Below are 13,604 nucleotides of genomic sequence, written 5' to 3' on the forward strand. Positions count from 1 at the left end.
GTCCAAAATACTTCCAAATACTTCTTGACGCCCATGGGAAAGTTTTTGGCCATTGCTCTCCTGTAAAATCCATGCCTGCGTCCCAAATCACACTCTTCTATAGGTTTTTATAGTTTACTACACTGATGAACGCACTTCTAAAGGTGATGCCCTTTTTGTAGCATGTTATTTAGTGTGGTAGAGTGCGGCTGTAGAGTGCGGACATCTTTGTGACGTGTCAATACATGCTATGCAAATTGACATATTTCCATAATCAATTATCTTGATTATCTTGATCTTGATGTTGATCAGTCACCACAGTATTACAGAAAACATTGGTGAGTGTCAAAAGCTGTGTCTAAAACTGGGCTCTATTCAATATATAGTGCACTACTTTAGGGTTCCGCTTTTTTGTAGTGTTGGCCAGAAACACAGTGCTATGTTTTCAGTGCACTGTAACTGTAACTGTATCTCACAATGCACCACAATATATAGTTTACAAATTATGTACACTAAACAGACATGGAATACTCAGAATGAGGGAATAGGACACAGTGTCGGACAAAACAACAATCTAGGTTTTAAGAAGAAATTCATTCTAAAGAACGGTTGGTAAAAAAGACCAATGTTCTTTATTGAGTCTTTCTATGGCATTGCTCAAAGTATCATCTCTTAAAAACACAGTAAGTATACCAGACCTATATCCAGGTTCGTGTTCTCAGACAAGCTCATCATTTTGTGTTCTGTCTGGCATCGCAAACCTCTGAGACTTTGTGGAATTTAAAATGTTTGCTTCATCTTTTGCTCATGACCAGGAGTCAGACGCACCTCTGGTACTCATTCCACATGACCATGAAATATACAAAGCTGGAGCGTCACACGAGCCAAGCTCCAGAAAAGATTCAAACGCATACACTGATTTCACAGTACGCTCACATTAGTCCTGAAAGTCATGATTGGTGAAGGTCTTGAGCAAAATACCTTCTGACAAGTGTCATCGCTGATTATCCAAGATTAAAGGCAGCAATGATCTTCAGTTGCTTTGTTTTCCATGAGGAAATGGCCCAAAATGGTGAATTGGCTTTATGAGGCTATTGTTGGCACTGGCTGTCCAGATGGCGGATGTTCTTAGCTCCTCTTGTGTGTTGAAGCCGCTGTGAGGGAGGTCGTTTCCAATTTTGCCCTGGTGCTGAGTAAAACGCACCTTTTACACTCCACATCCTCAACCTCCACTCGCACACATCTGTTAAATCACTAAAAGCTACTGTACACTAGACCCAGACACCTGTCCCAATACTTTTGTCCAACATGTTTCGTCTGACTGATCTAGTGTACGGTAACTTTTATTGATTTAACAGATGTGTACGAGTTTTATTGTCTAGGGAAAGATTTCCGCTAGATTGTGGAGCATTGCTGTCAGGGTTTTATTGCATTCAGCAACAAGTGCATTAATGAGGTCGGGACGTTGGAGGATCACCACCCCACCTCATCCTCAACCACACAACTCATCTTAAAAGTACTGGATGGAGCAACATCATTCCAGAGAACACAGCTTCACTGCTCCATAGCACAATAATGGGGGCTTCATACCCCTCTAGCCCATGTCTGGCATTAGGCATGGTGGCAATAGGTTTATGTTTATCTGCTCCAGAGGTGTCCTATTCCTATTAATCTGTGTCAGCAATGGGTGCAACTTGAAGTAGCTGAATGCATTTATTAGAAAGGGTGTCCACCTACCTACAGTATCTACGATTGTTTAAAGAGTAAAGGGATCTTTTATTCTCAACTTTATAATTTTTCCTTTGCAGCTTTAGCTAAACAGCACCTGTATAGGTCTATATAGGCAGGCTACATCAGGATAAAGCCGCAATAGGAAATCAAATATGTCTCTTTAAGATCAGGCACATGTATGCAGTGGGCATTGCTTTTAAAAAAACTGAGAGTCTGTATTACTTACTCTTCCCTCTGGCAAGTGTCTCAAAGCAGGACAGATTTTTGACAGTCCACTGACATACACTTGTTGTTCAGGTGTAGACATTTGCCCATGGCCACAGACTCCCTTCACCTCATGATTACCTCTATTCAGTCCTACAGTAAACCATGCAGTCTCTGTCCTGGAGCAGTTTCCCATTGTTTTTTTTTTTCCTTTTTTCTTTTTTTTTTTTTTGTTTTTTACTTGTTATTTTTTTCAAGTTGATTCTTTGGCTCAGGCGTGTGTCGACTGGCTCTTTCTGTCTTTCCCTGAAAAAACAGAACCCAGCATTGTGCAGATCTGGAGTGCTGAAAGGCCTGCCAGGCAATTAGGGAGGGAAGCTTTCAGCATGGCTTAAATAGTTAAAGCAGTGACATATTTCATGACAAAGGTTGTGTTTTCCTACACCTAAAGAGTTAAGTACTTAAACACTGTTTTCCTAAAGAGGATTTTTAACTGTTCCATTCATTTTTAAGGTGTTATTAATGTACTTTTTAATTGAAACTAATACACTAACAATTATTTCATTGGTGGCTCTTTTTTTTACCAATCTTATGTTTTAAAAAATACATTTTGCTTTAATTATGTTATGATATTGTGTGCATGCTTTGAAGTAAACACTAAATGATGGCTGAGGTGGATCTTATATAGAATTAAAATATTTTTATTCAAATGTAATTTTATTTGCATTTAATTTTAGAGGCATTGAGCAGAAATCCAGGTGATTACAAAAGGTTTGCTTACTTTTTCTTTCTTTAGTCTTCTTGGGACCTCCATTAACCATTTCTGTAAAATACAGCAGTAACAGGATAAATGGCAATGATGCTGAATAAACCAATTCCATACTTGATACTCGCTTTTCCAGATATCAAAATGCCTTCTTCTTCTCTCGTGGCTGACATGCGCTTCCCCGTCAGTCTTTGTTTCAATGGTTTTGACTAACAAGTCTTACCTTTAAAAAAAAAGTCTTGTGGAATTTCGGTCACAGGGGAACTGTGTTGTCTGGAATGATGGTGCTCCATCTAATACTTTTAGGATGAATTAGTGATGAGGTGAGGTGGTGATCATCCAACATCCTGACCTCACTCTTTTCACTGAATGCTCACAGCAATCCCCAAAATCTATTAGAAAGCCTTCCCTGCACAGTAGAGAAAGTAGTCCACTCTATTTTTATTACCACTGATTACTACTTTATAATAAAGAAATTCTAACATGAATTTATAACTTGGGGGCATAGATTCAGATATAATAATCTACTCGATTTAGAAATGTCAGGGCAGTCAGAGACTAACTAACTGAACATTGTTTTCCTGAAGCCACAAAAGTATATGTGCTCTTCTGTCATAAACACCGGTAAATTAAGTGTAACACAGTGTTTTAAGGTTGATGTGGTTAAAGTGTCAGTAGATATATAAGCAGGGCTTGGGGATGTCTAGAATATTTATCATATATTTGTATATACATTTCTAAATAACTAGAATTGCATTTTTGAGAAACACTTTTATTACTTATGTGTGCTGTATTTCTAACTGCAGTTAAGATTTGATTCTGCTATACATTCTTTTCTATATATTTCACAATAAAAAATAAAGCCTGCTTAGTACACACAAGTTATTTCCAATTGAATGCTTGAATACAGAAATAATGTATGCTGTTAATCGGCAAAATAGAATCCTAAATTTTAACCACACTGTTCAGCTCTGATCAGAAATGTCACTTCTCCAGCATGTGGTCCCCCATACGGAAAAAACTCAACTATCCTTAAAGACTTGTATTGCTTTTCCACATCAGCATTAGCATTCCCTAGCAGAGAAAGGGCATAACGAGGAACGATACTGTTGTCTACAAGGTCGTATTCCTTTTCCATATATACGTTTAATTAACCTCTGGTGGATTTGGCCAGACTTTGCCCCTTCCTCCTTCAGACCCCAAAGTGTGGACAGTTTTCTCTACTTCCATGTTTTCCAGATGAGCAATGGTTAAAACAAATAGAACAGAAAAGGACCGGATCTGTTCCTCTGAGCCAAGCCATGCAGCTTCTTCAAGGCAACTCCAATGAGACCAGTTTGGAAGTCAGGTCAGATGTATAAGAAAATAAATTATAGGAGCACACTCCTGGCATATTGCCCAAAGGACATTCAGAAACATAAAAAGATATGAATGCTTATAAGGTTTTAGCGCTATTAGCCATTTTAATTATTAGAGTTTAAATGTCATGAATTAAGCCCTATATTCCAATAAACATTTAAAGTAAAAAACTACCATTTGGTAAAGGTTTCTGAAGATCTAGCAATGATGAACAGCTATAATAACTAATAATTGGTCATATTCCTGTGTTTGTAAGTAAAAATATATATATTTCAAGATTCTTATTTTGTATTATTTTCTGGCATTAAAACAAGTGAGTACAGTAATAAATAATAATAAAAAATAATGGAATCGTCACTCTTTGGTTGAAAAACCTTGTATCTCCAAAATGACAATTTCATAAGAGAAGGGGAAAAACATCTTAACTTTCAATGGAAGTAACCAAAGAAAAAAGGAAAACATTAAAAAAATTATTTATTATGTAATAAATTACATAGCTGTGTAATTGCAATACACAATGTCCATCAAATGTATATCAAAACGTCAATAATAACAATAGAAATGTCTGTGTATAGCCTGTGATCTAAATAACAAAGCTCAGCTTCACCATGCTGAATGGTGTGGTTTTTTTTTTTCCTGTGTGCGACTGTCCATCACATTCAATCAGGCAGGTGGAAGCCTTTAATTATTTAGGTCTTAGCGTTATCCACCTTCTATCTCATCAGCTGGCAATAATTGTGGTACGATAATTGCTCTATCTGCTGTTCCTGGCCCATTACAGTAATGTGATCCTAAGGAGGGAGGCCTCAGCGTCAGGTCAATTCCCCTGATTCTACAGCTGGAGCGAGTCCAGATGAAGAGGCCCGGGGCAGAAGCCAAACAGCTCACAGTCTCTTTTTTCCTTATCAACGAAAGTAGGCCCTTTTGTGTGGATGGAGAGGACATCTTAATGCAACAGTTGGATGGACCTAATTTACAAAATTGTCCCCTTACCCTAAATGTAATCGATCAGTCAAGACATGTTTGGAATGCACTGTGGCGATGAGGCTGATGTAGGTCAAATGTGTATTTTATGATACTGTATTCAATTTAATTCAATTCAGTTCAACCTTATAGTCATTATACTGATACAGGGTTGTACAGCACATAGAAACACTGTTAGGCGAAGTCTCCTGTGCAGTATGACATACTGTAAGACATACAGTTATCCATAAACCTGAACAAGCTTATACATGACTGTTCCAGCAGTCTCTAAAAATAAATGAAAGACAGTTTATGCATAAGCATGCTGGGAATTATGGAGATGACTGATGTGCTGCAGGTTGTTTGCTACATAACAAGAAAAATTATATGCTAAATGATCATTTTAGGCTGAAATGCCCCTTTGACGTCTCTAGATTGTCTGAAGCACTGAAGTCTAAGTCTATAAAGCACTGAAGTCTAAATTATTATATGTTAGGTAGCTACAAGTCAAAGTGGGCCTTGATTCTGCATACTAGAACTTTTTACCAGCTGCTGGGTCGAACACCCAGTCAGAATCAGCGGAGACGTGGAAGTGGAAAATTCGGCACAACACCTGCATTTATTCCGGTTCTCTCAGCAAGTCTAGAACAAGACATGTTTCAGCCATATTGCAACATATGCAGCAACAGTCCAGAAAGAACAGAGACTGAGGCACATAACAGACACACACACATATGTGATATACAGCATCATGGAGGTATTATGTTATTAAATGATTAGATATTATGTTTGGATATGATTGTGTTATCATGAAGATCATCAATATCCGATCAGTACCAGATCGGTAGCATCCTTGCTTCGTTATTTGAGAATGTAAAGGAAAGATCCCAGCTGATCCACATGCCAACATGTGAAACAGGGAAGTACCAGCACTTATTTGTTTTCTTTTCCAGCACTGGCTACATGTTAGCTTCATGCCTCATAGCTTCTGAGCAAAAGTAAAGATGCAGCTCTGTCTTGGATGTCAACTAAGTCCTAACTGATTCACTGCATTTAAGATAAGGGGCAGACAGATTGTTATTCAGACTGTTTAAGCAGTCAGTTTACTTCATATCAGGCTTGTTTCCTTTTCGGACAGAACATGCAGGTAGGAAAAAGCTTCATATTTATGAAGTATTAAGCAATTACAGAAGGGCTGCAGCAGTGACCTAGGACGTCAAGTCTCTGCAGTGTACTGTAACTGTGCCTGACAGCTTAGCTCATACGAGAATTAGCTCTCAGAACATGAATCAGTCCACAAGCTTTTCACTCATGTAGAAATATGACTCTATATGATCTGTGTTCATGGGTTACGTATGCGGTCGAGGGGATTCGTTATCTTTTACGACCTCATTGTTTTATTAAATGTGCTTCAGAATAGAGAAATTGAAAAGATGCTGGGTAATTAGTTTATTCTGGCAGTATGGGTTAAGCTGCCGCCTGAAATCAAAACCACTTAGCTTCTTAGACAATCTGTGGAGTTATTTAATGATGTCAGACTTACAGTGTTTTTACATGGACAGTTTACCTGGCTGCTTATACACACACAGTCAGATCTTTGCATCCTCAGGCGGATTTGTGTGGGGGGCAATAGTCAGTAATTTTCTTGTGATTGTAGTCACTGTGTCATTTAGTTTTTCACCTGCTATATGAACCTGGTACAGAAGTACAATTTCAGGGTTGAAACTGGCTTCTGAGCTTCTTCTTGGTGAGGTTTTACATATGGGATTGATATGGACTCTACATGCCTCTACGAAACTTAGCTCTAGTGCAGTTCCTTAACCCCTGCTCTTCAGTGAGACTCTTCAGGGGGCCTGCATCTCTCTCTCTCTCTCTCTCTCTCTCTCTCTCTCTCTCTCTCTCTCTATCACAGTCCATCAATCCTGCCAGGCTAAGGGGAACTTCAGCTCTCTCTGTACTCTGACAAGAGAAAGAAAGCTTGGGTAGGTATTTGATGCTTCAAAGAAGTTCCTCTGAGGAAACATGGAAGATCCATCCGCAGAAGGAATTTATTTTAACATGAGGCCATGTAGCATAATCCCTAGGCCTTCAATGTAAATGTATAATTACACGACTACTTGATGAATTACATTGGTTATGTAAGACGTTACATTCATGTTGGATTGATGGATCTACAGGTTCAGGTCTGCACTTGAAACATACCTACAATACCTTCAGAGCCTCCTTTCTGCTAAACAAGACTATAGACACATCAATTAGAGCCTGACATATCGTTCTAATACTGACGGTACCCATTCGGATGGATTTGGTCACTTCCCAGATATGTGTTGGGCTCAGACCAGATTCAGATTTCATGTTTTCACGAGTCCCACTTTCAGCTCTGTATTTCCCTCAATTAATCTCTTCTAGTATATTTATTTGATTTAAGAATGCATAGCATTTGCTATGTTTTGTATATGTTTTGTATGCCATGAAATCTGTTCTATGCAAGGACAGACCAAACATGACTAAACAGGTGGATGCTAACAACCAGATCTAGCAGCATCTACTCTTATACATAAGGAGTGCTGTTCAGTAGCATTTTCTGATTACTTAAAAGTGGAATTTAAACGTTATGGCTTTTTTATTGCCACTGCATACTCTGGAGAGTATGATGTTTGAAGAACAAAGCAAACCGGCAAACACATTTGTGTTTCATTCCAGCTCTCAACAGACTTGAACCAGTTCATCAGCAGCTCTGCATGCTTTATCAGGCTCAGGTGTGTTGAGAGCTACAATAGAACACAAATGTGCTCTAGCCTGACATGCTGAAGAATGTTCTCCGGTTCTCAAGCATTTCTTCAATGTGTTCTAAATATAGACTGACGCTCGTACAAATTACTGACACAACCCAGACATGCAGAAATCAAACGTTTTGAACGGATGATGTTACAAACCAACCAGTGAAATTATTTTACCAGAACCTACACCTAAACTGTAAACCTACATTTAACAGTGTTGACATATTGCTTCATGTGACTGTCCCGAAAAGTTTCATTACATGTGGGTGTGTCCCAATTGAGGGGCTGCATCCCTCGAAAGATGCAGTCAGCAAAGGCATAGCCTTCAAAGGCTGCGTAGACTGCATAGGCAAAACCGAAATGAGACTGTGGTGGATTTCCTGTTTGTGTCACAGCACCGTCGTCCCTGCCTTTACCACTGTAACACGAAACAAAACTCCTGATCTTCAATGTGGATGTCCTTGATTGTAACATTATATGCACATATATTCACAAAATAATAATAATAATAATAATAATAAACACATTTCAGCAAAATGTTTACTGACGTATCTTATGTATGCAATGAATCTCGGGGTATGTTTGCTGGCAAAGAATCCATCTAAGAGATCCTTCGATACCATGGACAAGAAGGACGGATTTCTTGGCCGCATATGAAGGAGCTTTTGAAATGGGACAGCCTATTTTGTGTGTATTTGGCAAAACAGCGCCACCAGTGGACGAAAGCTGATGTTTGTGCAAATGCTACAAATCTCTTTGGGTGCACTTTATTCATATGTATGAATAATGGCATGATATAGCACTACCAGATTAGATCCCCAACTATAATCCTGCTGGTTTCTGAGAGTAACCAGTCCAACTAGACCTGTAGTAAACTGCAGCACAGTGCAAAGCCAGTCTAACTCTGGAATCTATTTGGTGTCTGCAGTGAGAGACAGCACAGAGCACTTCGCATATGTGATCCATTAGCACAGTACCTAAGCGTGCAATGTAGTGTCCACGATACCTAAGCACTCCACATATGCAATCCATCAGCACAATGCCAGTGTCATCCAACATTAGAGTGCATGTATTACACAACAAACAGGTCACAGTGTGCAACAAGCACTGAATTATGGGCTCTGTATGGTAGTTATGCATGACTTTCTGTCTGAGCTGAAGTTATAGGACAAAGCATGCCAACAAATGAGATGATTATTTTACAGTGAGGCTTGTCAATCCAGAGAACACAGCTCCACAGATCAATGCTGGGGGGCTTTACACCCCTCTAATCCACACACCCCTCGTGTTAGGCATGATGCCAATAGGTTCATGTTTAGCTGCTCCAGAGAGTCTTATTCTATTGGGGCTAAACAAGCTATGTGTGTGTTCAAGCTATGTTTGCAATAACCATAGCTGAATGCATTCATTAGAAAGGGTGTCTATAAACATTTGGATATTTAGTGCAAATCATATTATACAGTTAGGTAAAGGTTTTGCCCAAGATTAATACACCTGTTTGATGGGGAGGCTAAAATTGGTGGTTACGCAGAGATAACATGCATTTAGGGCAAACACGACAACCTGGAAAACTGGTGTTAGGCATTGCGCCTACAGGATAGCATGTTCATGTGCATGTTTCACGTCAGTTCATGGTGTTAGCTTAGCTTGTTTGTCATTGTCTGTTTGTTTCTTTTGTTTGTTTTGTTCTCCAGTTTGTGTTTCTTTGGATCCTGTTTGGTTTTGTGTTAAAACGTGCCTTCCTTTACATCCATCTCCAAGCTCCAGGTAGCTGTTCTTCAACCAGACAAGAAGGGGTTTTATCTTAAACAATGTAATGAAATTAGAGCAAATTGAGGATAGAGGGTATGCATGTGATGCCACAGTTAGCAGGAGTCACCGCAGCCCATTGGGTGGCAAAAAAGACAGAGGCTGCGTCCAGAAACCTTTGCTACTCCTACTCTCGTCCTCCTCCTTTCCCACTGCTCCTCTCCTAATCCGGAAAAAGGTGGAGGATTTGAGGAGAGGAGAGGAGCAGAAGGAATGGAGAGAAGGAGCAGTAATTGGGGAAATGGGACAGCTGATCCATTTAGATATAATTTTGACTACTGATGAACTGAGCCAATCACAACACTCGTAGTACTGCCCAACCAGTTACAGCTGTTGCATAGAGCAGCACATATACGACAATTCCGTCCATTAAACTGCATTAATTATGAATTAAGATACAGTGAACAGTATAATCTAAATATAATAAAATAAAATATATATAAAATATAATAACAACTTAGAAATAGAGATAGGGCCATTGAAGATTTACTGAGCATACGGTACTTGTGGTTGTGTTAACTGCATAAAGAACATTTAAGCTCAGTACCAATAAATAAGCCAGGTTTAAATAAGCAGAGAAGCGTGTTAGTTTATCTAAACTCTACATTTATATTATTGCTTTACTGCTCATTGCATTAGATAAGAATCCTAGTTTATATATACATTTCTAAAGTGTGTTGCCCTCTCCATTTTCACATGGTCTCTGGGCGTGCACGCAGTCATGTCACTCCAAAATCTTTAAAAGACTTCCTGGGTAGGATCCTCTTATGTATCCTCCGCTGGAAGCAGGCGGCAAGATGGCACCACAAAATCAGTTTCCGGGTCACAGAGGAGAGGAGGAGGATCAGTAGGAAAAAGCAGTAACTTTTGGGGTTTCTGGATGCGGCCTGAAAATTTTTGTTTGCTCTGGTTTTATTCTCAGTCCAACCTTATTTCTGAAAACACAAAGCTATTAGGACATATTTGTATAAATAAAAACTAATTTATTTTTTCTGTCCACTTCCGCAGACGTCACAAAGAAACGTCAAGACTAATAAACACACAAATATAGCCACAAGTATTTTACTGTATTTAACTCAGTCTTGAGTGGCAGCATTAGCATTCAGTGTGAATGCCACCAACACAAAAACGAGAGCTGTAGTGTGATTGACTGTACAAACAGATTCAGAGCTACCAGTTTACAGACTTTACAGTCTTGAAAATATATGGATACTTGTAGTTTGGTTCAGATGCCGTCCATGCTTCTGGGGCAGTGTGTTGACTGAAGGGTTAAATTTGAGCAAAAGTGTGTTTATTGACATCCTCATCAGCACGCAATGAATCTTAGGGTATGTTGGCTGGCGAAGGATCCACCTAAGAGATCCTTCGATACCATGGACAAGAAGAACGGATTTATCGGCCGCATGCAAAGAAGCCTTCGAAATGGGACAGCCTAGTCGAGATTATGTATATTGTGTGTACTTATAGTTTGGTTCAGATGCTGTCCATGCTTCCATGGCACTGTGTTGATTGAAGGGTTATTAATTTGTTGTCATCAGGTAAAAGCTTCCCTTAACATAGCCAATAGCATATGTTATCAGTCAAGACAGAACTTATGGATTTGTGGTGAAACCGGATTTCACAGGTGTCAAACTTTATAACAATGTATGAAAAACCCAGTCCGGGTTGATAAATGGATTGTGGTGGGCAGTGGTGGCTCAGCGGTTAGAGCGCCAGGCTATCAATAACAGGGTTGTGGGTTCAATTCCCGGGCTACTGTTGGGCCCTTGAGCAAGGCCCTTTACCCTCTCTGCTCCCCGGGCGCTGGAGTTGGCTGCCCACTGCTCTGGGTGTGTGTGTGTGTGTGTGTGTGAGTCAAGTCAAGTGAGTTTTATTGTCATTTCAACTACATACAGAGTACACAGTGAAACGAAACAACGTTCCTCCAGGACCATGGTGCAACATAGACAGTGCATGCAACGCAATACAAGTGCAGACAGACAACACAACACAGACAAAGAATAATAAATAATTGGCGGTAGTGTGCAAATTATGCAGTGTGTTATAAATATTGAGTCCAGTGAGGTAGTAAGGTTATTAGTGCAAATGCTTTGTGCAAAAATGCTTCCCATATTATCTGTGGTAAATGGTTGGAGAGAGAGAGAGAGAGAGAGAGAGAGAGAGAGAGAGAGAGAGAGAGTGTGTGCATGTAGCAGAAAAGACATCAGTTCAGAAGTTGAGTTGAGTTGAGAAGTCTGATGGCTTGGGGGAAGAAGCTATTGCGGAGTCTGGTCATGTTGGACCGGATGCTGCGGTACCTTCTTCCTGATGGCAGGAGGGAGAACAGTCTGTGTGAAGGATGGGTGGAGTCATCCACAATGCTGGTTGCTTTGCGGATGGAGCGGGCAGTGTAAATGTCCATGACTGAGGGGAGAGAGACTCCGATGATCCTCTCAGCTGTCCTCACAATGCTTTGGAGGGTCTTGCGGTCAGAGGTCACTGCCCCTAGTTCACTAGTGTGTGTGTGTGTGTGTTCACTACCACAGATGGGTTAAATGCGGAGGACACATTTACACTGTACATTTTTGTACATTGACAAATACGTGCACCTTTACCTTTAAACACAGTGGAGCTAACTTTCTGTTCTCTTGTTTGTATTTAGAGCTCTGTCTGCTTTTCCTGTCTTGTTTTATTTAGTTTATATCTCAAGCATAGGCTGTTGTATGTTGTAATACTGCTGCAAGTCAACATTTTTAATAAGGGAAGAATTAAATGCAATTAAATATAAAGTGTGTCTTTTTGCAGTGATCTTCAACAGCCCAATTAAAGGCTTTATAGAATTGTGAGTGAGGCATCTGGTTTTTGACTTCAAGCTGTGCCTATAGACTCTTATTTGTTTCACCTTCTAATGTAAAGGTCACTGTTCTGAACCAGATTAGTGCCTTTTTTTGCTTTTAAGCTGGAACTGCTGCTGCTGCTTGAATCGCAAACTGTCTTTGGTCTACATATTTGCGACTTGCCTGCACAAAGATCACTTACTGTATATGGCTTGAGCTGACTGTCCTGTGGAACCATTGGTTGGTTAAGAACTGTTACCTCTCACCAGGGGACAGAGATGGATTCCCCGTCCCACAACAGAGAAATGCTAGGAGACCAAATTACACAGCTGGTGTATCTTCCCTCACAATCATTCTGTCTCAGCATGCCTCTCTCTCTCTTATTCTCTCTCTGTCTGCCTTTCTCTCTTTCTCATTCCATACTGTTCTTGATGCCTCACGTCAAATCCTTTTTAAATCTTGTCATTTTCGAGGAGCATACAGGCACATTTGGCAGAGCCACTTTGTATGGCTTGAGAAGAGGCCTGATGATGCTTACATAACCGAGTGACGCTTAAGCACATGTGAATGATCAGGCCTCCTGCCTGAGGGCATGTGTTACTATGAAGTGGGTTTTCACCAGGGATGCAATTGTGGCTTATCGTTATTTTGAAGACATTACAGTGCAATGAGGTCTGAAAGGCCAGGAAAAAATGCAATAATTACTAGCAGGACCTAGCAGAATCCAAAACAGTCCCCATATGTGTGAACTAACCATGGCTCATTTATCAGTTGTCAAAAACCTTGGCTAAACCAAATCTAAGCCCTATTCACTATATCATGCCCTATTCCTGGAATCTGATGTCTGAAAATCATAGCATTAAATATGCTGTGAACTTTTATATTCCCACAAAACACCATAAAAGGTACCAGCTGACACACATAGGTGGTGTAAAATATGTCCAGGTGGGGTCTGTATGGGTAGCCCAACTGGGAACCAGAAAGTTTTGTCCTCAGGTTCCACGTTGGCCCCACATATGGATGCCCACAAGGGTCAGTGATGGGACCATAAGGGATAAAACATGGTATCCATCTGAGTTGTACACTGCATACAGGGCTTAGATGGGACCCATGTGAGATTAAGGTGAGCTATAATGATGGGGCCCCTTTGGGAAACCCAACTGGGTCCCAGTAAAAACGTATGTTCAAACCCACCTG

General features: G+C 40.1%; 1 protein-coding gene across 1 annotated transcript in view; it reads left to right on the top strand.

The window, feature by feature from the left end:
- Positions 1 to 12,014: 12,014 nt before the first annotated feature.
- LOC140539733 (uncharacterized) overlaps positions 12,015 to 13,604 on the top strand; it is a 68,415-nt gene continuing 66,825 nt past the window's right edge. The window contains exon 1 of the mRNA XM_072662494.1: positions 12,015 to 12,071. Within this exon, the coding sequence (XP_072518595.1) occupies positions 12,015 to 12,071 (57 nt within the window). The remainder of the gene's footprint in view (positions 12,072 to 13,604) is intronic.

The sequence above is a fragment of the Salminus brasiliensis genome, chromosome 18 (genome assembly GCF_030463535.1).
Source record: "Salminus brasiliensis chromosome 18, fSalBra1.hap2, whole genome shotgun sequence".
NCBI lineage: Eukaryota > Metazoa > Chordata > Actinopteri > Characiformes > Bryconidae > Salminus > Salminus brasiliensis.